The sequence below is a fragment of the Diceros bicornis genome, chromosome 24 (genome assembly GCF_020826845.1).
Source record: "Diceros bicornis minor isolate mBicDic1 chromosome 24, mDicBic1.mat.cur, whole genome shotgun sequence".
NCBI classification, from domain to species: Eukaryota; Metazoa; Chordata; class Mammalia; order Perissodactyla; family Rhinocerotidae; genus Diceros; species Diceros bicornis.
Genome location: NC_080763.1, coordinates 46,816,847 through 46,840,011, shown reverse-complemented (window position 1 = coordinate 46,840,011; position 23,165 = coordinate 46,816,847). Strand labels below are relative to the sequence as shown.

General features: G+C 43.5%; 1 protein-coding gene across 1 annotated transcript in view; it reads right to left on the bottom strand.

Annotated features, from left to right (window-relative positions):
- Positions 1-18,685, bottom strand: part of DYNC1H1 (dynein cytoplasmic 1 heavy chain 1) — a 74,387-nt gene extending 55,702 nt beyond the window's left edge. Inside the window, exons 1-7 of the mRNA XM_058567724.1 lie at positions 18,310-18,685; positions 10,019-10,106; positions 7,540-7,713; positions 7,049-7,304; positions 6,471-6,657; positions 4,603-4,874; positions 4,286-4,513 (exon numbers count right to left, since the gene is read on the bottom strand). Coding sequence (XP_058423707.1) covers positions 4,286-4,513; positions 4,603-4,874; positions 6,471-6,657; positions 7,049-7,304; positions 7,540-7,713; positions 10,019-10,106; positions 18,310-18,565 — 1,461 coding nt within the window. The 5' untranslated portion in view covers positions 18,566-18,685. The remainder of the gene's footprint in view (positions 1-4,285; positions 4,514-4,602; positions 4,875-6,470; positions 6,658-7,048; positions 7,305-7,539; positions 7,714-10,018; positions 10,107-18,309) is intronic.
- Between the last annotated feature and the right edge of the window lie 4,480 nt (positions 18,686-23,165).

Sequence of the window (23,165 nt, the reverse complement as noted above, 5' to 3'; positions counted from 1 at the left end):
GAAAGCCCCACTCAGTTCCCTGCGTACTACTGGAGAAGAGCACAGAGCAAACACGTGATCTTTAACTCAGGAAGTGTTAGACTTCCACACACATCTCATGCCCACACTCCCACAGAATTATAAAGCTAGGCAGGGGTCTTGATTTGGGGGCCACAGATGTGTTGGATGAAACTCACACAATCTGGGAACTGGTTTGGGGGAAATTATAAACACCTAACTAAAATTCAGCATTTCCTGGGGCCGGCCCGGTGGCGCAAGCGGTTAAGTGCACACGCTCCGCTGCAGTGGCCCGGGGTTTGCCGGTTCAGATCCCGGGCGTGCACTGATGCACTGCTTCGCAAGCCATGCTGTGGCGGCGTCCCATATAAAGTGGAGGAAGATGGGCACGGATGTTACCCAGGGCCAGTCTTCCTCAGCAAAAAAAAAAAAAAAAAAAAAAGAGGAGGATTGGCAGATGTTAGCACAGGGCTGATCTTCCTCACCAAAAAAAAAAAAAAAAATTCAGCATTTCCTACAATTATGAATGTACGCAACAGTCACAGTTGTTTGTGGTTCCACAAGTTTGTCACCAATAAATACTTCCCATCACATTACACTCATACATATCCTGAGATCTTATGTTCATCGTTATTCAAAATTATAGTATTAGGCCTGTCACTAAATCTTGCTATTTTATTTGTTCATGGAGAAGCACATAGATTACTAGATCACAATTTCAAAATTGTTAACTGTTTCTTTGTAAACTGTATATTTTATGCATTTAAATTTATGTATTTAAAACATTCTGAAGACTCCTGGTAATTGTAGTGTGAGGGGAAAACTGGAAAAAATTTTTTAAAATAGCTACTTCAGGACAATGGCAAACAACCAAAGGCAGTCCACAACTTGAGACGTGTTTACTCATGACAAAGTGCTACCACGTCAGGTAAGAACACTGAGTTGATGGCCTTCTTGCCTGGAGAGGCTCCCATCCCCCAGCTCAGGCAGTAAAAACTTGCAGCTTTGCTGGAAGGAGCAGAACAGCAATCAGTTTAAAAGAGAGATTCTGGAAATGAGAAAGCCTGAGAAAGGCCAAGATTATAAATCACATACACATATAGGAGGCACCAGGGAGCCCTAAAAGAATGAAAAGTCTGGGGAGATTCACAAATGGCTGTGCCTTTGAGTGAGTTCCTCAACCTGCACACAGCTCAGGCAGCAGAGGTGGAAGCCTTACTGGCTTGAGGCTGCCAAGAATGCCCTCCGTCCAAATCACAGGCTTACTGCCGCTGAGGGACCGCCCCTGGGAAGCCAGGCTTAAACATACAAACAAACAACACTGAGCAGGGATGGTGATGGCTACACACCAAGGAGACAGACAGACTTCAACTTTTCAGTATGAGCCCAGGCAAGCTGACTGCTCACTGAAACAAAAAACCAACACTCAGAAGAATAAGGCAGAATTCAATACTGTTTCCACATATTATCCACAATGTCTAGTTGTCAATAAAATTACTAACTATGTAAAGAAACAAAAAAAGTACTAGACATGCAAATGTGACCTATACTCTGGGAAAAAAATGCAGTCAACAGAAAGTGACTCCACTGGGGCCTAGATCATGGATTTAGCAAAAAAAGATTTCAAAGCAGCTATTATAAATACACTCAAAGAATTTTTTTAAATGTTCAAATAAAAAGACGACATGCAAAAAATGAGTGAACACATACGGAATCTCAGAGAAACGGAAACATAAAAAAGAAACCACTGGTAATTCTAAAGCTAAAAAGTACAAAGGTTTAATTTAAAAAAAATTCACTAGATGGTCTCAAAGAACAAATCTGAGATGACAGAAGCACCACTGAACTTGAAGATAGATTTGAAGAAATAACGGCTGAAAACTCCCCAAATTTGGTAAGAAACATTAAGTTAGGCAGCCAAAAAGTTCAACGAATCCCAAGTAGGGTAAAGACAAAGAAAACTACGTCTAGACACACCATAGTTAAAACGATGAAGAGAAAATCTTAAAAGCAATAAAAAAAATGACACATCACATATAAAGGAACAATGATAGGATTTTGTCTGACTTCTCATCAGTAACATTGGAGGACAGAAGACACTGGAATGACATCCAAAGGATTAAAAAGAAAAAAAAACTTGTCAATTCAGAATTCTACATCCAGTGAAATTATCCTTCAAATATGAAAGTGAAATATTTTTCCTGATAACCAAAAAATGAACGAATCTGTTGCCACAGACTTGTGGAACAAGAAATACTAAAAGAATTTCTTTTGGCTAAAGGGAAAAGACATCAGAGAGTAACTTAGATCCACTGGAAGGAATGAAGAGAACTGGGAAATGTAAATAAGTGGACAAATGTAAAAGATTATTACTTTTCTTCTCCTAATTTTTCTAAAATGTATATGACTGTTTAAAACAAAACATAATACTGTATTGTTGGGTTTATAACATATATAGATGTAATGTATATGACAAGAATAGCAACATTTTCCCTGTTGTATATATGACAGACAGGAGGAAATAGAGCTATATTTCCCTGTTGTATATATGACAGACAGGAGGAAATAGAGCTATACTGGTACTGGAAGTCAGTATTAAATATATCATGATAAATTGAAGATTGTAATCCCTAGAGTAATCATTAAAAAAGAAAATTCAAAGAAATACGGCTACAAGTCTACAGAGGAATTAAAACGATATACTAAAAGTAACACAAAAAAAGGCAGAAAAGGAACCAAGGAACAAGAAAAATGAGACAAGTGGAGAACAAATAGCAAATGGCAAATCTGAATCCAAGCATATCAATAATTATATTAAATGTAAATAGACTAAACACTGCAATAAAAACATTCTGAGAATGTACGCATGCAAATACAAGTTTATTATAAATTTTACTCATATAAAGGATGTGTACCACATGATTTACAAACAGAGAAAATGGTATCCAAGAAGAGGGATATGGCAAAAAAGGGTTAAGAAACCCTAAGCTAGAAGGAATCAGCACTATTCTCAAATTTCTCATGTATAAAATAAAGGGTTAACATTTAAAACCAACAAACACACATGTAGGTACACAAAAATCAGTATTGCACCAAGTAAAAAGATGCAGAGGATTCACTGTTAACAATTTACTCAACACCAAATAGTAGGCACTCTTAATCAGTGAACGAAGCTTCCTAAACGGCATGATTTCTAGATTGGATCCCGCCCCCAACATTTTATTACTAAATTTTCAAACTACAGGAGGGTCGAAAGACTTATAGACTGAACATCCATATATCCCCAGCTGGAGTCCATAAGGAACATTCAGCCAATTAACATTTGCTATCTATTGGCTTTATTATATACCTACCCATTTATCAATTCCTCTACCTATATATATCAATCCACCTTATATTTCTGGACTGGATTTTTTGTGTGTGTGTGAGGAAGATTAGCCCTGAGCTAACATCTGTTGCCAATCTTTCTCTATTTCGTATGTGGGATGCCGCCCCAGCATGGCTTGATGAGCGATGCGTCAGTCTGCACCTGGGATTTGAACCTGCGAACCCCAGGCAGCCGAAGCAGAGCGTGTGACCTTAACCACTAGGCCACTAGGCTAGCCCCCCTGGACTGGACTTTTTAAGGGAAGAAAAGCATTGGTGAAAAAAAAGTGAGAAGAGAAAAAAAGCTGTACAAAGAAAAGGAGTCATCTAATTCTTTTAATAAATCTCAGGCATATATGATTATTATCCACATTTTACAGAGGAATCCAGGGAAAAGGTTAAATAATGTGTGTAAGTCACACAGCTAATTAAATAGTGGAATCAGCATTTAAAACCCAGGAAGTCTGGCTCTAGGGTCCGTGTAATTTGGGGGGAAGGATGAATGGATATAGATAACATTAAAGATTTGGATTGAAACAACATAACACCGAATCACTAGATCTAAAGATGACAGTGACAAGATGAAAATGGAGTTAAAGTACTTAGTGCAAAACAGAAACAAGTAGTTAATTCTAATTCTAAAAAAAAGAGGGAGGGCCGGCCCCGTGGCTTAGCGGTTAAGTGCGCGCGCTCCGCTGTTGGTGGCCCGGGTTCGGATCCCTGGCGTGCACCGACGCACCGCTTGTCCGGCCACGCTGAGGCTGCGTCCCACATACAGCAACTAGAAGGATGTGCAGCTATGACATACAACTATATACTGGGACTTTGGTGGAAAAATAAATAAATAAATAAAATTAAAAAAAAAAAAAAGAGGGAGTCATGAAAACAACGCACGTGCAAATTTTTAGAATGTGTACCATACCTGTGGCCTCAGGACCCTGACAATGACAGCTCTCAGCTGTTCATGCTGGCGCCTAAATTTTCTCATCTGGTCAAGGCGAGCCTGAAGCTTCCTGTGAGCAGGGTTGATTCGCCACACCATCTTCAGATTTTCCTCCCTTTTTCTTTTGACAATGTCTCTCAATAACACCTGAAGTTTCTCATATTCATCATCCCAAGTCTGGAAAACTTCAAAGCATGCTACCATAACCTAGGATATAATTTAAGAAAAGAAGTTTATTATTAAAGTATATTTTCATCTCAATGCCCTGAGGTTGGTTTTCTGATATTAAAACTTACTTTTTCAAATTCTTCATAAGCAACATGCATCAGTTTTCTAGTGCCCAATACTTTGAGTAACTGAGAACTCAAGTCTCTTGAAATTGCCTCCACTAAACGCAGTGCCCTCTGAATGGGATATTTTGTGTTTCGGATCTTTCTCAAATGGGTGAAAATGGCAACAAGTGCCTGCCTTATTTTGTCTAGCTCAGTGGCAGACAGCAAATCATTCAGAGGAAAATCTTTCATCAGAGGATTGTAGTCATTCACAGTTTCCAAAGCCTGTTTTAGACCTAGATTAAGAGAGAAACAGTCAATGGTTTTTATGGAAAGTAAAACAACTAGACAGATATTCCTTACAGGCTTAATACTGGGTAAGTAAACTAAAACCTAACCTCACAATGGGACATTTGATGTTGCAAAAGATTTAGTGACAAAGAAACTGTTCATGATATTATGAAAATATCTAAAAAAAAGAACATGTATTAACAGGATGATCCTAGTGTGGTCTCATTTTTGCTTTTTGCTTTTTTTTTTTCTTTTGGTGAGAAAGATCAGCCCTGAGCTAACATCTGTTGCCAATCCTCCTCTTTTTTCCTAAGGAAGACTGGCCCTGGGCTAACATCTGTGCCCATCTTCCTCTACTTTATATGAGATGCTGCGACAGCATGCCTTGACAAGCGGTGTGTCAGTGCATGCCCGGGATCTGAACCTGTGAACCCTGGGCTGTCAAAGAGAAGCGAGCGCACTTAAGCCTGCGCCACCAGGCCAGCCCCTCATTTTTGCTTTTTTAAGAATATCAGTCAATTCCTACATACTCTAAAGGCTGTGGGTGGTAGCCCCACAGATTTCATCTTTTTTTGCTTTCTATGTTACCTAAATGTTCTACTAATAACAATTAAGTTTAGAAAAACCAGAATTTTATCACCCTTAAGAAGACTAAAATTTAAATTTTACACCCATGGTTCAAATCAGGTGAGTGTGTTATGGACATGGATCATGCAAGCACCTTGGTCCTAGTCTATTTTTTGACTTCCTCTGCCATAAGATAAAGAAAAAAAGTATTAGGAAAGAAATAAGGATTTCAGAGGTATTGAAAAAAAAAAATTCAAGGTATACATTTCAACATTAGTGAACACCTAAGTAACGTGTGCAGTGTGATCAAAGTAACTGGAAGATTTCGGCCTGGAATTTCCTCTAACATGTAGAATGTAGGCACCACACCTTTTTTGAAGGGGAAGAAAAAGAACATGACAACCACTGCATCCTAACTACTCATTCTAACATCTCTTGTGGGCAGAGAGCTGTAGAGAAATGCCCAACCAGGCCTGGTCGTTCAAACAATTGTGTGCCGTGTGTGTGCTAGCGCAACATGACCCACGCTGTTGCTCACTCGGAAAACTAAATTTATCTTGACCACTTTTCCCAACAGGGAGGAGGGCAGAGAACAGGAGAAAGGGGCAGGTAAAAAGAGGAAGAGAAAGCACTGACTAGCTCTCCTTCCACAGCCCTGTGGGCAAATAACTTCCGCTTACCTTAAACCATCTTCCTGGATGGTCAAAAGCACACTTGACTTTATACTAAAAAAGTGCAGCCTGCTCAAGGAACCAAGTAACTGAGAAACAGGCGGGAAACTCCCAGGGCTCTCTACACTCAGGCCTAGAAACTAACTGGCTTATGCTCTCAAAACGCTTGAAGGGAAAGGGAAGTATGTGGGAAAATCATTTTCATTACCTAGAACTGGGGGAAAGATGAGACAAGATTCAAGAGAGGAAATAGTCAGGAAAGACGGCGCACCTATTAATTTTTATCTAAATTATCAATAAGATCTCACACAATCCAGATCAACAACACAACTTATCAACCACATTATCAGTTCTAGCTTTTACCTGTGTCAGTGTCGAAACTGACAGTGGCATGGAAACGCTTGCCATGTTTCAAGATGTCCAGAGTCAGGAGAACTTCTGGGCTCTCGCGTTTCTCCTGGATGCGGTATAATGCACGTTCCAAGTTTAGCCAAAAACTAATTTCCTGTAAGGCAGTTCCTGAGGCAGGATCTCGATCAAGTTTGGTCACCTGCAAAGATAAAATAACATTCAAGAGTATTACTATTTAAACAAAGGTAAAAAAAGTACCATTAACTAAACACATGTATTACAATTTAATTTTTATATTTCAACTAGATTTCCTTCCCTGTAAATTATAAGCTGTTTAACTTGAAATCAAAGGTATGAGCCAGCTGAGACTGACACTCTCTCAGGGTTGCTATTTAAACAGCCTCACACTGTGCCCCGACCATTCCACCCGGGCCAATGTTAGTCCTCCAGTGAGCACTCCCAGGACCAGGGGGAGGCACTGCTAATAGTCATAACAGAATTTACCTCATGGACAGAAACTCAGACCAGTTTTCTCACAGATATTAGCAAGTCAAGTGTTTTACATGATACTTTCAATACTGTGATCTTACTTTTTGAATTTCTCGGATCCAGCGGTTAACTCCAGATTGTAACTGATTGAGAAAAGTTGGGTCTTCAACCTTATCTCCAAAGTCTGTAACTTTTGGCTTTTCTCCACGTTCATAACACTGTTTTGCAACATTTGTAATAATCGGATGAATTGGCAGGCTGATCTCTGGAATTTCAATATTTTGCTGCAAGTGAAGGAGTCCCATTTCAAGTTCTGCAATCTTTTTTTCAACTGAAGGAGCCATTTTATCACCATCCCTAAAACGGCAAAAAATATCTTATATTTTAGCGCACTATTGGTCTCCAAAGAGATTCAACATTTCAAGTCTGTCAAATACTAATAATATATATTTAATTAATGCAACAGATTTATATCCTCTCGGTTTATTAGCTTTACCCCCCAATTCCTGAATTTTACATCATCTTCCACAGTGTCTTGTGAACAGTAAGTGAAATATTACATTCAAACCAACGAAGGAAAAATGGTTTTTACCTGTCTGCTTTGCCCGACTCTCTGATATAGGACTTGAAAAAAGGAGCCACTGCATTGCTAATGAAGGAATGCAAGGTTTCATACGGTGAGTCTTCACTGAGCGTGAGGACTCGGAGCTGAGAAGATACTGGTTTGTCTGCATCAATTACTGGAGTACGTTTAATGAATGCCAAGCTAAAGGAAAGGAAAAGAAGAAATTAGCACAAAGAGTCTCATTCCTAATCAGTCTTAATAACTATAGTCTTCTTTGGGTTGCATACAAATTAAAAATTCATTTGAATGTTTTAATTTAAAAATAATATTAATAGAATAAATTGTTGACTTTCTGATACTGAAATATACTGCTCATTTTTCTTTACTCACTTAACGTGAGAACTATCAAATCAAGGTTAAGATTATAGCATGCAACTGTGAAACCAGGCAAAATTAATCTGCCTCGTAAATGGGTTGAGTTCATAATCTTGGCCTCACTAAAACTGATCTGCAACTAGCAACTGCAAGTTACAAGCCAAGATGTACTTAAATCTGATCTTATACTAACTTTTTTTGTGTGTGTGTGAGGAAGATCAGCACTGAGCTAACATCCATGCCAATCCTCCTCTTTTTGCTGAGGAAGACTGGCCCTGAGCTAACATCTATTGCCAATCCTCCTCCTTTTTTTATCCCTTTTTTTCTCCCCAAAGCCCCAGTAGATAGTTGGTCATAGCTGCACATCCTTCTAGTTGCTTTATGTGGGACGCGGCCTCAGCATGGCCGGAGAAGCGGTGCGTCAGTGCGCACCCGGGATCCGAACCAGGGCCGCCAGCAGCGGAGCGCGCGCACTTAACCGCTAAGCCACGGGGCCGGCCCCTAGTCTTATACTAATTTGTACCATTCATTTATGGCACTAAGTCACATATCGACCTAAATAAACAAGTCACCCACAGGGTAAGGTGACAAGAGAGGGCATCCCAGGCTCCCGACAGCCTGGCCTAACCAACTCTTTCAGTTTCACCTTCTAGTACACACCTCCTTCCCCACCCCAAGACACCACTTAAGCTAGATGTCCCATTCTCTAAACATCATGTGATTTTGCGTCTTTCTTAAGAAGCCTATATTACCTGCTAAAATCTAAGTAGCCCCTAAAACCCAGTTCCAGCATTATTTCCTCCACAGTGCCTTCCCTAATCAGAAGATATCTCTCCAAATATCCATGTTTCCTGGTATCTTGCACCTCTAAAATTTTGCCAAGTATTACAGTTAGTTATGTATCTGCCAGTCTTCCTCCAAAAAGACCGCAAGCTTCTTGGGAACAGAAACCAGGTTTTACTTCTTTTTGCCATTTCTTATACATAATAGGTGTTCAAAGGTGGCTGAATTAACAGCTTCAAGAAAATTAACAATACTTTAACTTTCCAGTTCCCAGGCCAGTACTTTATACATAATTCTTCATATTATCCTAAAAAGTCGATGAAGCTTCCTGATGTGACATACTGAGAAGGAACAAGGTCACAATAGTATTCCTGCCAAAAACATACAACCTGAATCTCATCATGGAGAAACATCAGACAAACCCAATTGAAGAATGTTCTATAAAGCCACTGGTCTGTACTTATCAAAAATGTCAATGTCATGAAAGACACAGAAAGGCTGACATAGAGAAAAAGACAGAATTGGATTCTGGATCTGGGAAGAATTACTTTAACGGGCATTAATGAGACAATCTGAATATGTACTGTACCTAGAGAGTGGTATTATATCAAGATACCTTGAATGAGGTTATGAACAAGAATGTCCTTGTTCTTAGGAAATACACAGAAGTATTTAGGGATAAAGGGGCAGGTTGTCTATAACCAACTCTCAAACAGTTCAGGAAAAAAATGATAATTTGCCAACGTGGCAAATGTTAACTGATATCCAGGAGTTCAGTATCGTATTCATGCAACTCCTTTGTAAGCCTGAAGTTATTCAAAATAAAAAGTTTTAAAAAGCCAATGTAGAATCAATGATAACAATTATATATGTAAATTTCGATATGTCTATTGGAGTGAAATTGGCACAACCTTTCTGGAAGCTGGGAAATCCAGTAACATGCATTAAAAACTTTTATAATGCATTGCATCTGAACCAGTAATGCTATCTTTAGGGATTTATCCTAAAAAGAATCAGACCTAAGAATGTTTACTAGTTATTTATGATAATGAAAACTCAGATATAATCTGAACATAATCTGAAAGTACTGTTAGATATGTTAAGTACATTATGGATCAAACCTAAAATGGATGCCATGACATGGCAATTAAAGTAAAAATATTTTAGAATTTACATTGACTTGGAGATTCTCTTCATTTGAATACATGAAATCAAAGATAAGATACTGAATTTAAAGAGCAGAAATCTTCAGAGTGTTTCCTTACTGTCTTTGTCTGAGTCAATTAAGACTTACATTTAATTCTCACAAGTTTATAATCCAAGATAATGGTACACTCACACTACTCACCTATTGGACTTCACTCCATAATGAATGTCTATGTTGATATTATAGGAAATGAATTCTTTTTCTTCTTCTCCTTCATCACCAACATCCTCTACAAATTATAATAAATATTATATCAAATTCATGTCAACATTTCCAACTTTCAATTCATCAACTGCTTAGAGAATGATCAGCCTCACCCCCCCCCAACAAACCTCTATGTGACTTGGCTCTACCTATTTTTCTATTCCTACCCATTTTTTCTGACTCTTGACCCAGTCACTTATTTGCTGTGTGATCTTGGGCAAGGTGGTTAACTTCTCTGCACCTGTTTCCCTGTCTGTCAATCGGGGCAGCACTGGCATGCCTGGGTTGCTGGAAGGATTAACCGAGTTGAAGCCTATAAAGCACTAGAGCTGGGCCTGGCCCCAGGCAGAGCTAGGTAGTGTTCGCTACAGCCAGTTCTCACCACCCACCCAACAGTCTCAGTCCCTGCGCTCCAAACACAGAAGTCACTTTCCATCCCGCCCCTGTGTATTCTGCTCAGTTGTTTACTCAACACTTAGCACACCACAGGCATTCTGCTAAGTACTTTAGGTATACATACATTTAACCCTCACGACAACCCTATGGGGGTTGGTATGACTATTATGATCCTTGTCTTTCAGGTAAAGAATGTAAGTAAATTGTCCTCAGACACGAAGCTGGAAAGTCTGCGATTCCAAAGGCAGAGCTCCCCACCAGTACAACCGTCCTCCAGTCCCTCATCAATGCCCCACCTCCCAGGGCAAACCCCCTTCAAGAAAACTGCTATCAAGAAACACCCCCAGGGGCCGGCCCGGTGGCACAAGCGGTTAAGTGCGTGCGCTCCGCTGCGGCGGCCCAGGGTTCGCCGGTTCAGATCCCGGGCGCGCACCGATGCACCGTTTGTAAAGCCATGCTGTGGCGGCGTCCCATATAAAGTGGAGGAAGATGGGCATGGATGTTAGCCCACGGCCAGTCTTCCTCACCAAAAAAAAGAGGAGGATTGGCAGATGTTAGCTCAGGGCCGATCTTCCTCACAAAAAAAAAAAAAAAGAAAGGAAGAAACATCCCCAGGTCACCAAGAGGCATTCACCTACCCTGCCCCTCTGCTTTTATAGCACTTATCAGAGCCTGCTCAGGGTCGACTTATGAATGCATCTTCCTCCCCAACTGTGAGCTCTTGGAGGGCAGGGATCATGCTGGATTCCACACAGCAAACACCGTGCACAGTAGTCATGTTAAGAAGTTTACTGGAATTTAATAGTAAGATAGCTCAAGATGCATGTGAACAAAACTTCTGAGTATAGACATGTGCCCCATAACAACGTTTTGGTCAATGTCAGAGTGCAAATATGACAGTGGTCCCATAACATTAGTACCATATAGCCTAGGTGTATAGTAGGCTGTTACCATCTAGGTTTGTGTAAGTACACTCTATGATGTTCACACAATGACGAAATTGCCTAATGACACATTTTTCAGAACATACCCCTGTTGTTAAGTGACACGTGACTGTAGTTAAAAATCAAAATTGAAAAATTAAAATAAAAAATCTGTACAAATGGGAAATAATCCAAACCTCTAGATCTAGTATTAATCCACTAGATGCCTAGATGCTCTAGCCGAATTATCTTTGCAATGACATATTGCACGGAATACCTGCGTTAGCAAAAATCATTATCTAAGGACTAATGTAACGTGATGTGTATGGTTCGTCTGCACTTTTAAGCTGTGATGGAATAGCAAAGGCAGTGACTTAGCTAAGTGACTGTGGGAAAGTCATTTGTCCTCCTCTAGGCTTCAAATTCATGATATGTAAAATGGGCAGCAGAGGAGGGGGTGGGATATAAAATTAGGTGGTCTGTAAGGTTTCGTAAGCACTAAAAACTATAAAATCTGGGTGTATAGGGTCTGAGCAAAAGCTATTTGCTTAGTTAGCTTTAAGATGAGACAAACAGGGACTGGCCCGGTGGCACAGTGGTTAAGTGTGCACACTCCGCTTCGGCGGCCCGGGCTTCTTGGGTTCGGATCCTGGGTGCGGACCTACGCACCGCTTATCAAGCCCTGCTGTGGTGGCATCCCACATATAAAAGTAGAGGAAGATGGGCTCGGATGCTAGCCCAGGGCCAATCTTCCTCAGCAAAAAGAGGAGGACTGGCAACAGATGTTAGCTCAGGGCTAATCTTCCTCATCAAAAAAAAAAAAAAAAAGATGAGACAAATACAAAATTCACACTAAAAGAATATAAAATATTAGTCTATCTATCAAGAAGACAATAACTCAAAATACTCTTTTTAGTATAATTTTAGGAAAGGGAGGCGGTGGTAGAACATTCTACCATGCCAGGTATTTCCTAGCTATTTTTAAAAATGACTACTTAAAAAAAAAAACAAAAAACAACTAAACAAATCAATCGAGTTTTCTAACTACTGAAATGTGGATATACCACAGGATAAGATAATCATACTGCCTGAAACCAACCACGTATATGATCACAACCTGTAAAATGCAAGCACATGGACAGAGCATAAGGAAACACCCCCAAACTGAAACAGTTGTCAAGGGAGCGGGATTATGAAATATCTTCTCCCTCAATTTTATGAACTTTCCATCACGCTGTTCCATGATTTATATAAAATATACATCATCAAAATAACATCCAAACAATATATAGAAAATAAAAGTTACATTCCACAATCACCAAAGGAAATTATTGACATAACTAAAAACCCCATAGGTTAACTTTGTATCATTTCTTTCTCCCAGATAAAGATTCATCATCTATACAAATAAAATCACGTACAGAACATGCCGCCTGGACGCAGCATCTAACCACGTTGCCTGTACTTCCTAATGCAGACAGGGTTAAAGGAACTGCACAGCTTGCCATGCGATGAGTCACAGCTCTGTCAAGAATGCCCAGCCCCACACTAGGAATACTGCAATGCAGCACAACGCTGCTCCGGCTCAGGAAGGCACACCCAATGACATAATCCTCAGACGAGGACTGCACATGCACATGGGTATCCTCTACTGCTTTGTAAAATTCTAACTTCTCTTGATGACAATAATTTATGGAAGTCATTACTAATCAGTCAGAGAATACATTTTAGATTAGTTTTTAAATGCTTCTTCCCCATAAATATAGAGAGCAAATGAAGTCTGATTATGTCTGACTCCCATTATAAAGAACCCATGCCACTGTTTTATATAAACTGCCATCAAGTAATTTCAGCTTTTTGCCTCTCTGTAAATTATTACATCTTCTAAATAACAATAATTTGACATTTTACCTCTGCAGAAACGTTTTTATAAAAAAACTGTTCAGAGGAAGACAGACACTTGATAGTTACTTCTTAATAACAAAAAGGCTATTAATCCTGCTAGACTTAGAAGTTTACATACCAACACAACCTGTATTTTTTATCAGGTAATATCACTTTCAGTAAGGTTTAAATCAGTTTCCTAATGCTGATGAAGTTATTGGTTAATACATAATGGACCAATACTATATCGCCTGTTAATACATTCAAAGAATCAAAGGACCAGTACAGAAAGTGTTGGGTCTGCCTCATGAGTTCCTTTGCTGCAAGCCATACCGATATACATGACAGTGACCTGTGACTGTGGACATTTCTTCAGTTAGCTTCTGTGAGTTTCTCCAATTTCTAGAGATGTTCAAAATGTCATTTAGCATTAATCTGTGTATACTTCTATTGAAAGACTAGTTTAACATAAGTCAAACTATAAGCGATTCGTGTCATTACATTGTGAATTAGGTGAGCATTATGCCTCGTTTAATGAAATATAAAAAGATGCACATTCAATACTACGTCTCCTAGCTAGACCAGGGACGTTTTCACAAAGTCTGGTGAATGTGCAATTGGAAAACGGATGAAGCAAACTGGTAAAGGAGCAGGCAAGGGTGCCAGGCCGCTGTCCCCTTGGTCCCTTCCTCACACTCTTCCCTCCGACTATCTCCCAGCCACAGGACAAGCCACTTCTCTATCTAGCAAACAAAGCCAGCCATTTTCCTTGGCCCCCACAGACTACCAAATTACTTGTTACATGATCCTGGTTCTCACTATCTTTTAAAATCCAAAACATCTAAAAGCGCATTATTCTGGTCGGTCACTATCACACGTGTCATGTCCTCCCCTCTTTTTCTCATGTGGTTTAGTTTTTCCCCTTTCCCATCTCTGGCACTTTCTCCTGTCACCTCGACATTCACCCACCCTTTCGTCCTTCTTCTAAGAGGCTGTGACTTCGTTGCCACAGCCACTCCTGCCCTGGCACAAGGCTAAGAGTGTGGTGACAAAGTCTGAGTTTTCTCTTCAACCTAAAGACTTTGATTCATAACATCATAAGAAATATGAAAGGAGGGTTAAACTCCCCATAGTACTTGTACATAATGTAAAACTGGGGTTCATTTTGGTATTTCCAGAAAAAGAAGAGAAATAAGGAATTGAAATAAGTTATTAATGCCTAAGGGACTTAAGACAATACTTTTTAAGGCTAATACTAACTCAAAAAAATAACTGATACAAAATAAATGAAAACAAACACTCCTATTTTAATGGATACCTAGGAACTGAACAGAGAAATTAGTTTTTAGGTTTCAGGATCCTCCTTAAAACATCTTTTTCCCAGTTGGGTCTTAAAATCCTAGGGTTTCGGTTTCCTCACTCATGACAGAGGAAGCTGGACTAAATCTCTCTGGATGCTCCCAGCCTGATACTCTACTGATAAAGAATTTCCATCCATCTTTACTTTTTAAAAAGAAGTGATGACTGTTTTCCTTTTGCCGTACATAAATTTCATTTGCTATGTGATACCACACATTCAAACTTATCTTGCTGCAGACTGCTCTGCCCTATGAAGGGTGGAGGCCTCGCCGCAGCGTGGCAGCACAGAACAGTGAGAACCCAGTTGGATGGCCTAGTGCTCCCAGACAGTAAGATGTCATAGAAAATTCTTCCTGTTAGTTTATTAACCATTTTGGGGGCTAAGCAAAGGCCATAAATGAATACTTTTTAGTCATCAATCTATTACATTTCTTCATTCTTTAGGGAAATTAAGTCCTCAGAAAAATAATTTTTAAAAATCCACAAAAACATCCCGCATAAAACTTTCCACACTGTTAGGAAGTTGAGTACCATAAAAGTGCTAGCTTTCTTTCACATTCCAGTCCCTTGCCATCTCTGCACTAATTAAGAGGAGGTGAAATCCCCTAAATTACATATCTCAGGGTAACTAGAATTCTAAGCTTAGGATAAGTACTGACTAAAGGGAGCCACTATTTTGTCTCAAAGACAAAACTCAGGGCTAAGAGACCTGAGTGTAAAAAAACAAAAACCAACCTCCCAGCACCTGTTCCCAGCCTGGTCACCAACGAGCTGGAGCGCAGACAAGGCCTGGAACTGCCAGCTCCACCAGCCACAAACAGAGCATCTGTTACCTGTTCTCATCTCTGCCACCCAACCTCTCACGGGTTAAAGCACAACCAAAAATGCACTTCAGGTAAAAAGTGCTACAAAAACGTCATTAACACTGTAAAATGCCTACTAAGTAGTGAGATAGATCATAATTTTAGCTGGTCATAATTTTAGAAGTACACTATAAAGAAAACAATTTTCTACAGGCCAGGAATCCCAGAAAGACTTCTCTTTTTAAAGTGAGGAGCTATAATTTCACATTCTCTTTCCCATCAACTCTCCAATTCTTCACTATCAAAAGAAACAGTTAAATTTTACTTATTCTACACTTTAAGGAATGCTGTACTTTAATAAAAAAAGTTTACAGCAAGCTGGGGCACTTAAAAATATATATATATAGAGAGAGAGAGAGACAGATCTTCATATAAAAAATGCTTCTATATTCAATACAAGTGTTTGGAAAATTCTTTCCATAAAATGGGGTGGGGGTGAGGATAAACTAAAAGCAATTTCCTCTGTTCATTAAATAAGTTATACAATCTCACTGTTGCTGGTGGTCTTTATTCAGTTTAAACAATTCAGATTTGATTCCCATATTGTAATGGAAGCCCACTTTTCACTGTAATTAACTACTGGATGCTCATATTTGATTAAATGTACAAATGCCAATGCTAACTCATAAAAACCACCCAGAAGAAAGCCCTCCTACCAATGACCCGAGTCTGCACTTATACCTAAATTATGCTAGCGCAGCCAGGATGCTAGTAAGACTGGTGGGACCATAAAGTCTTCCTTGGATTTCTGTAAGTTCAAGATAAATTACAGACAGGTTGAATCACTAGAAATACTTCAGGGATTTTTATAAATACAGGAAGGAGGTAGGATTTCAATTTTAGGCAGTCTCATTCCTTAGTCAACGTTCAAAAGTGCAAGTCATTATGGAGCCAAGATTTGGATGCCTGGATATTCGCTTTGCTAAGAGAGGAAAATGCACCCGTCAAGAAAACAGAGAGATGAAGAAATAGGGTTTCCCCTCAATAATTTTAGCAAAGTTCAATTCTAAGATGTTTGCAAAAAGAATTACTGATGAGCACTCTAGAAGCAAAGAACAAAACTTACAAATTTTTTCCACAAAAAGAAATTGAGACCCAAGGTAGAAATCACCAATTTCAACACATAAACTGTACAATATGATCAAGAATTAGCCAAGGTCAGACTACTCAAAACACAATAACTTAATGCAGATTAAAATACATTTTAATAAAATAATGTACATTCATTGAAAAATGACCAGAAAGACAGACACCAAAATGCTAAAGTGGTCATATCTGGGTCGAAAGAGTCCAGGCAATTTTTATTTTATCTGTATACTTTCAAATTTTCTACATGACTATATACTCTTTTTAAAAAGGAGTAGATGAGTGAAATTTTTTTTTAAACACTAGCGGTTTCCATGTGGGAAAACATAACCACAAACATGACAGAAAATCCTAAACAACATTAATACTCTAAATATGCCCGACCTGCTTATTTGCTTTGAACATTCCCTGTGGACCTAAGAAAAATATTCTTTCACACTCTTGACCCTTCCACCCTCCAGGAGAAACAGAAGCTACAATGAAGCATCTCCTGAGTAAGAACAGCGTTTGAAAGAAACAAACTATCAGAAAGAAACATCAAGTGTGTGTTGGGGGGTGAGGGAGATAGTATAGGTTCTCTTACTGACAGAACCATATAGCTTTTTGAGGTTATAAGAAGCTCGTTGGCAAACATTTTCAGACAATGTCCAATCCCTTGGTACTAACACTAAAATCTGCTTGGACATCATCCCTGGGTTCCCAGGTGGACGGTGCCACGCCCATAGTGCTCTGTCAAACATACTCACCACGACTTCCAAGTGCTCTTAGAGAGCCCTGAAGGCAAGGCTGACTCGCAAGATGAATCTAGCCTTGCTCTTGGGAGGTCACTATTGGAGGAGACTGCTGGGATACGCAAATCTTTTGCCCTCTCCCCCCACTAGGTGCCTAACCTCAGTCTCTCTTTTTTAAATCTGTAAAATAGACTCCAGTATCACAGGGTCACCATCAGGATCATTTAAGCATTACACAAATATAACGTATGACTAGTAAAACAGGCAGTGCACTGGAAACCGAGATGTGGAGTCTAGTCGAGGGAGTAGGATTAGCTGGTGACCTTGGGCCAGTCACTTCACCTGAGCCCGTTTCCTGCTTGTGGAATGGGGAGATACACCCATTCAGCATGGGCGCAGTGAGGGCCTAGAGGACGACCTGCGTGCGAGCATCCCCCCTGAACAGCGATGCTCCGCTCGCAGCCGGGGCTGCCCTGTCATTCCTGGGCCTCGGCATCCGGGTCGGCACCAGGCAGGGGCCGGGATGGCCGCCGGCCAGGGCTTCCCCAGCTCCACCCGCCAGGAGCTCCCCCTACACCCAGAGGGCGGAAGGGCCAGAATCCAGGCGGCCCCCGGCCCCGCGGGTCGGCCCCTGACACATCCCTCCCGAGGCTGGCCTGGCCGGGACACAAATCGAAACCGTGAAGCTCATGTGACATTGGAGGCCGGGATGCGGCCTCAGCCGGCGCTCAGCCGGGGAGACGCTGTCTCCACCCAACTCGGCCATCTTGAGGCCCGAGCAGACAAAGCGATCCCATTGTATCGGGTGACGGCGCGACGGGGCACCCTCATCCTTCCCGCGGCCCGGAAGGGGGCACCCCCGGGGCTCCGGCCTGGCGAGGGTGTGGCGGGAGCGAGCCGGGCGCGGCGCCGCCCCCCCCGCGGGGCGTCCGCAGCCCGAGACCCCCGGCTCGGCCCCCGGCCCCGACGCCGGCCCCCGCCCGCACCTTTGAGCGTGGAGCGCTCCACCAGGACCGTGTGGACCTGCGGGTCGGACAGGAACTTGCGCATCTGCTCCAGGGCGCTCTTCTCCTCCAGCGCCGCCTCCAGCGCGGCCGGCGCCTCGCCGCCATCCTCCAGCAGCAGCGGCACCAGCTTGCGCAGGTGCTTCTGCAGCACCGACACGTCGGCCACGTTCTGCACGGCCGACACCTCCAGGCCGGCCGAGCCGTCCTCGCCGCCGCCGCCCCCGGGCTCCGACATGGCGCCGCGCTCGGGACCGCGGGCAGCGCTGAGAGAGCGGCCGCGACTCGGCGCGAGAGCTAGCGGGCAGACGGGCGAACCACAGAAACCGGCGGCGGAAGCCGGACGGTCAGCTAGCCCGCGGCCGACTGAGGAGAGCGCACAGCAGCTCCGCCCTAAAGGCCGCCGCCTGCCGGCCCCGCCCCACCCTGCCCGCCGCAGCCAGTGGCGCCCGCTCGCCGCCCAGGCGACACGACGTTGCGCATGCGCGCGGGCGGGCTCCCGGCGCCGCCGCCGCAAGTCTTCTGGGACTTGTAGTCCCAACGCTGGGCGGGGCCCCGCTGTCTCCGCATCTCAAGCCCTGAAGATGAGAACTTGACTTGGCACGCTTATCGGTGGCGGGTGGTCAGGGACCAAATCTGTCTTGCTCACTGTGGCCGCGGAGAACAGCACAGAGCCTGAGACACTCGATAAATGTCGGATGAATGAATGGTGGTAATGACGAGAGCTAACATACATAGTCATGACATATGTGTAATTATATATATATATATATATATATATATATAGGGAGAGTGAGGACATTTTTCAGAGGGGGAGGAGAGATGAGGGGCGTGTCACATAGGCTGGAAAGAGGAAGGTTCCCAGCAGAGGAACTAGCCTCTACAAAGGCAGAGGGGCCTGACTGCAGGGGCAATGTAAGGTAAAGCCAGGAGATGACCCCTGGACGGTGGGGTAAAGCCAAGGTGTTGTGGGTCTTGGTTGCTAATGACACAATAATTCCCCAGGGCATGCTGCGAGGACCAAGAGAGAGACCTACATGAGAGCGTCCACCTAGAGCCATGATGCTCCACCAGCAGCCGGGGCTGGAACTGTCATTCTGTGGGCCTCAGTGTCTGGGTCCGCACAAGGCAGGGCTGAGATGCCTGCCCACTAAGGCCCCCCCCCCAGCTCCCATCTGCCTGGACCTCTTCCCTTACATCGAAATGACATAGGGACCAGAAACCAGGCTGCCCACATTCTTGGTTTAGAGATGACAGTTTCTTTTAAGGAGCATTAGTTGGCCTTTGAAAGTTCAAACTCATAACTTGCTTCTTAAATTGGGTGGAGGAAGGGAAGCCAAAGGTGTTATTTTTATACCAAAGTGCACAGTCAGAGAGCTGAGTCCTGATTGGTGGAATGATGATGGGATGATTTGATTTCCCCAAATCATCTTTGGAAAACTGGGAAACATACAATATGCTTCTCTTTGCGCAATTACCCAGTGCCAAGCCCCAGGGGCTGCTGGAACATGGAGGCTAATCAAATGATTCTTGTCTTTAAGGAGATCTTGAAAGAGGGGATAGATTGATACCCCATCCTCCCGCCCTCCATCAGTCCACCCTTGTGTGATATGCCCATGCAGATCTAAATAACCTTCCAGGAAAAATATAAAGCAACTGCAATGACTTTGTGCTATGATTATATGGTAATGAATAATAATAATACCACCAACAGCTAACACTGAATGCTCACTCAATGCTAGGCACTCTGCTAAGGGCTGTCCCCACCCCCACGTCCTTTGGGGTAGGAACAGGACAAGGAGGAAAATCGATTAGGTGCAGGTTAGTGAACTCTAAATTGACCACACATTGTTGGAAACCCAGAAACCCAGCAGTGACCTGGCAGATGGAGAGAGGCTGCTTGCAGCCTGCACCGTGAGTCAGCACCACCCCGGGGGTGCAGCCACTGGGGATGCAGACTCAAACATCTGCAACCTGGCCCCAAGCCAGGGCAACAGAGCAGCAGGCTCTGGATTTGCAGCCCTGTCTCATATCCTCAAAATTAAGTGTTTGTTATTTCTAAGAGGATGGAAATTGGAGGAACCCAAACAGTCAAACTACAAGGATTCCTACATTTGCAGACCAAAAGTGCTTGCGTTTCTGTTTTCTAAAGATGTTTGCTGTGTTTCATATGAAGTAATAAGAATGGTCGATATTGATTGAACGCCTACTGAACACAGGGTGCTAAGCACTCTAAATTCCCTATCCCAGGGGCTAGCTGGACTACCCCAGAGCTGAAAAGGAACGTATCTTCTTTGTAAGATGATGGCCTCCTGGTGCAGGACTCTGCCCCCCATCATGCCCCAAGCTGACTCTGAGTGGAGGTGGGGGGCCCTCCACCCTAACTTGGCCTCTCCCTCCACTTGCTCCCTTTGGCTCTCAGCTTTCTCCTGTTCGTAGGAGGATGTGCTTTCACTTGGCAGTGGGCAGGGAGTGCTGGGGAGAGAATTTGTTCTAAGTGATGGGGGATGATAGTGGCTGCCAGGCCATTTGTATTTTATCAGAAATTGGTGACGAACTGTCTACGTGGAGGAGCTCATGTCCATTCCCACCGCTCTCTTTAAAGTACTGCACTGGGCGGCTCCTTCAGTCCGAGTTGGGGGCTCAGTCTCATCCTCATCCTCCCTCTCCTTTTCCCACTCCCAACCCTGGGGCAGCACCGAGCCCCTCAGCGGAAGCCCGGCTGGCCCAGCACCTTCGGGCTCTGCGCCTGGGATCCCTCCTCTTCTCCCTCGAAATTTCATGTTGGGCTTCACTGTTCATTCATTCATTCCATGGGCTCATTCCCAGCACCAGCAGGGCCTGGTCCAACGCCTGGTCAACGGCTGCGAAACCAATGCCTTACACCCAGGGAAGGAGGTGGAGGTGGTGGCAGCAGCGGCCGGTCGCCAGGGCACATTTGGGATTTTGACATTCCGGGCTGCTTTAAGCCCGGCCGCGTCATTCCGCTGCCAGCGCGCCGCTGGAGGGCTGAGCTGGGACGGCCACCTATCGCTCACGGGGCTACGGGACGCTTTCTGATGAAGTTCGATCCAGGATCCACGCCTTCCTGTCTCGGTTCCTTTTCAAGTGAGCTTCAGGGTGAGGGTGGAATCAAATCGAGCTCCTGAAGGCTTTGGGCCCAGCTGGGTGCGGTTGGAGGGCCGGAGGGGAAAGCGCCCCCTATGGAACAGAGCGGTCTCCTGGCGCCCTCTGGTGGTGCCGAGGAGGACACGCACACACAGGCACTTCCTGCTGTAGCGAGGCCGGCTCCCCAGCCCGCTGCCCCATCCTCTCTGTTGTCGCCACCAGGCTCACCTTCCCAAGGTCATCTGGATCCAGAGTCACAGAGCTAGTAATGGCAGTGACCATAAGGGGAATGCGAACCCTTGGCCCAGCCTGCATCCCGCCGCCCACCTGGAAGATTAGAGAAGTTTGTCACTCTCCTGCCTGCAGACCCTCTGAGACCCCTGAATGCTGCCCTGGCCACTCCTCTCTGGAGGTACCCAGTCCTCTCTCTTACTTAAGAACCGTCTGTGTCCCCAGCCTAGACCGCCGCCCCCAAAGTGCCCTGGACCCCATCCCCTCTTACGGACATCCCTCTGAAATTCTCCCCTCCTGCTGAATATTCCTTCTCTCTCTCCTGGATTCTTCCCAGCAGTGCCCAACCTTTAAAAAGAAAGAAAAGAAAATCCTGCCACACCTTCCTGCCAGCACCTCTCCATCTCTTTGTTGCCCCTTTAAGCAAAATTTCTTGAAAAGGAGTGTACGTGGGGACTGCCTCTCACTCTGTCTTGAACATACTGATTAGGGGCTCCCAGGCCACCCCCACATTCCTGCCAAGTGATCTGTGACCCTGGACAAGTGACCCAGGGGACAGGCTTCCACGTGGTCAAATCCAGTGACCAGTTCTCAGTCCTCGTCTGCTTGACTGTTGGACGCGGCTGACACAGCTGGGCCCTCCCTCCTCTCAATGCTTCCTTCACCGGTCCTCCTCCTCACCTGCTCCTTCTCCATCTCCTTTGCTGGATCCTTCTCCTCTTCCCAACCCCTAAAGCGTGGAGTGACCCACGCTTAGCTCTCAGACTACGATCGTGTTCTATTAACCCTCACTCCCCAGGCGACCTCCCCTGGCCCATGACATTCAACACACCCGTACACTGATGGCTCCTAACCTCAGGAGGTGTATTCTGCCGTTGCCGAGTGGAACATTCTAGGAAAGCCAATTAGGCTGAGTTGGTTGAAAGTGTTGTTCAAGTCTTCTCTCTCCTTACTGATTTTCTACCTATTTTTCCTATCAATTATCAAGAGAGGTGTTGAACTTTCAGATGATAACTGTGCATTTGTCTTTCTCTTTGCAGTTCAATCGTTTTTCTTCCTGTGTTTTGAAGCTCTGTCATTAGATGTATAAACATGTAGCAGTGTAGTATCCTTTCCACGAATTGACCCCGTTATCCTTTTGAAATGTCCCTCTTTATTCCTAGGAGTATTATTTGCTCTAAAATTTACTTTGATTTTAGCAGAGCCCTCTGGCTTTCTGTTGATCATTGTTAGTGTGATATGTGGTATATCTTTTTCCATCCTTTACTTTTGGCCTATTGGTGCCTTTCTATTTAGAGTGGGCTTCTTACCGGCAGCCTAGAGTTAGCTCTTACTTTTTATTTATTTATTTATTGGTGAGGAAGATTGGCCCTGAGCTGACATCTGTGCCAATCTGCCTCTATTTTGTACGTAGGACACCACCGCAGCATGGCTTGATGAGTGATGCAGGTCTGCACTCGGGATCTGAACCCACAAGCCCCGGGCCACCGAAGCAGAGT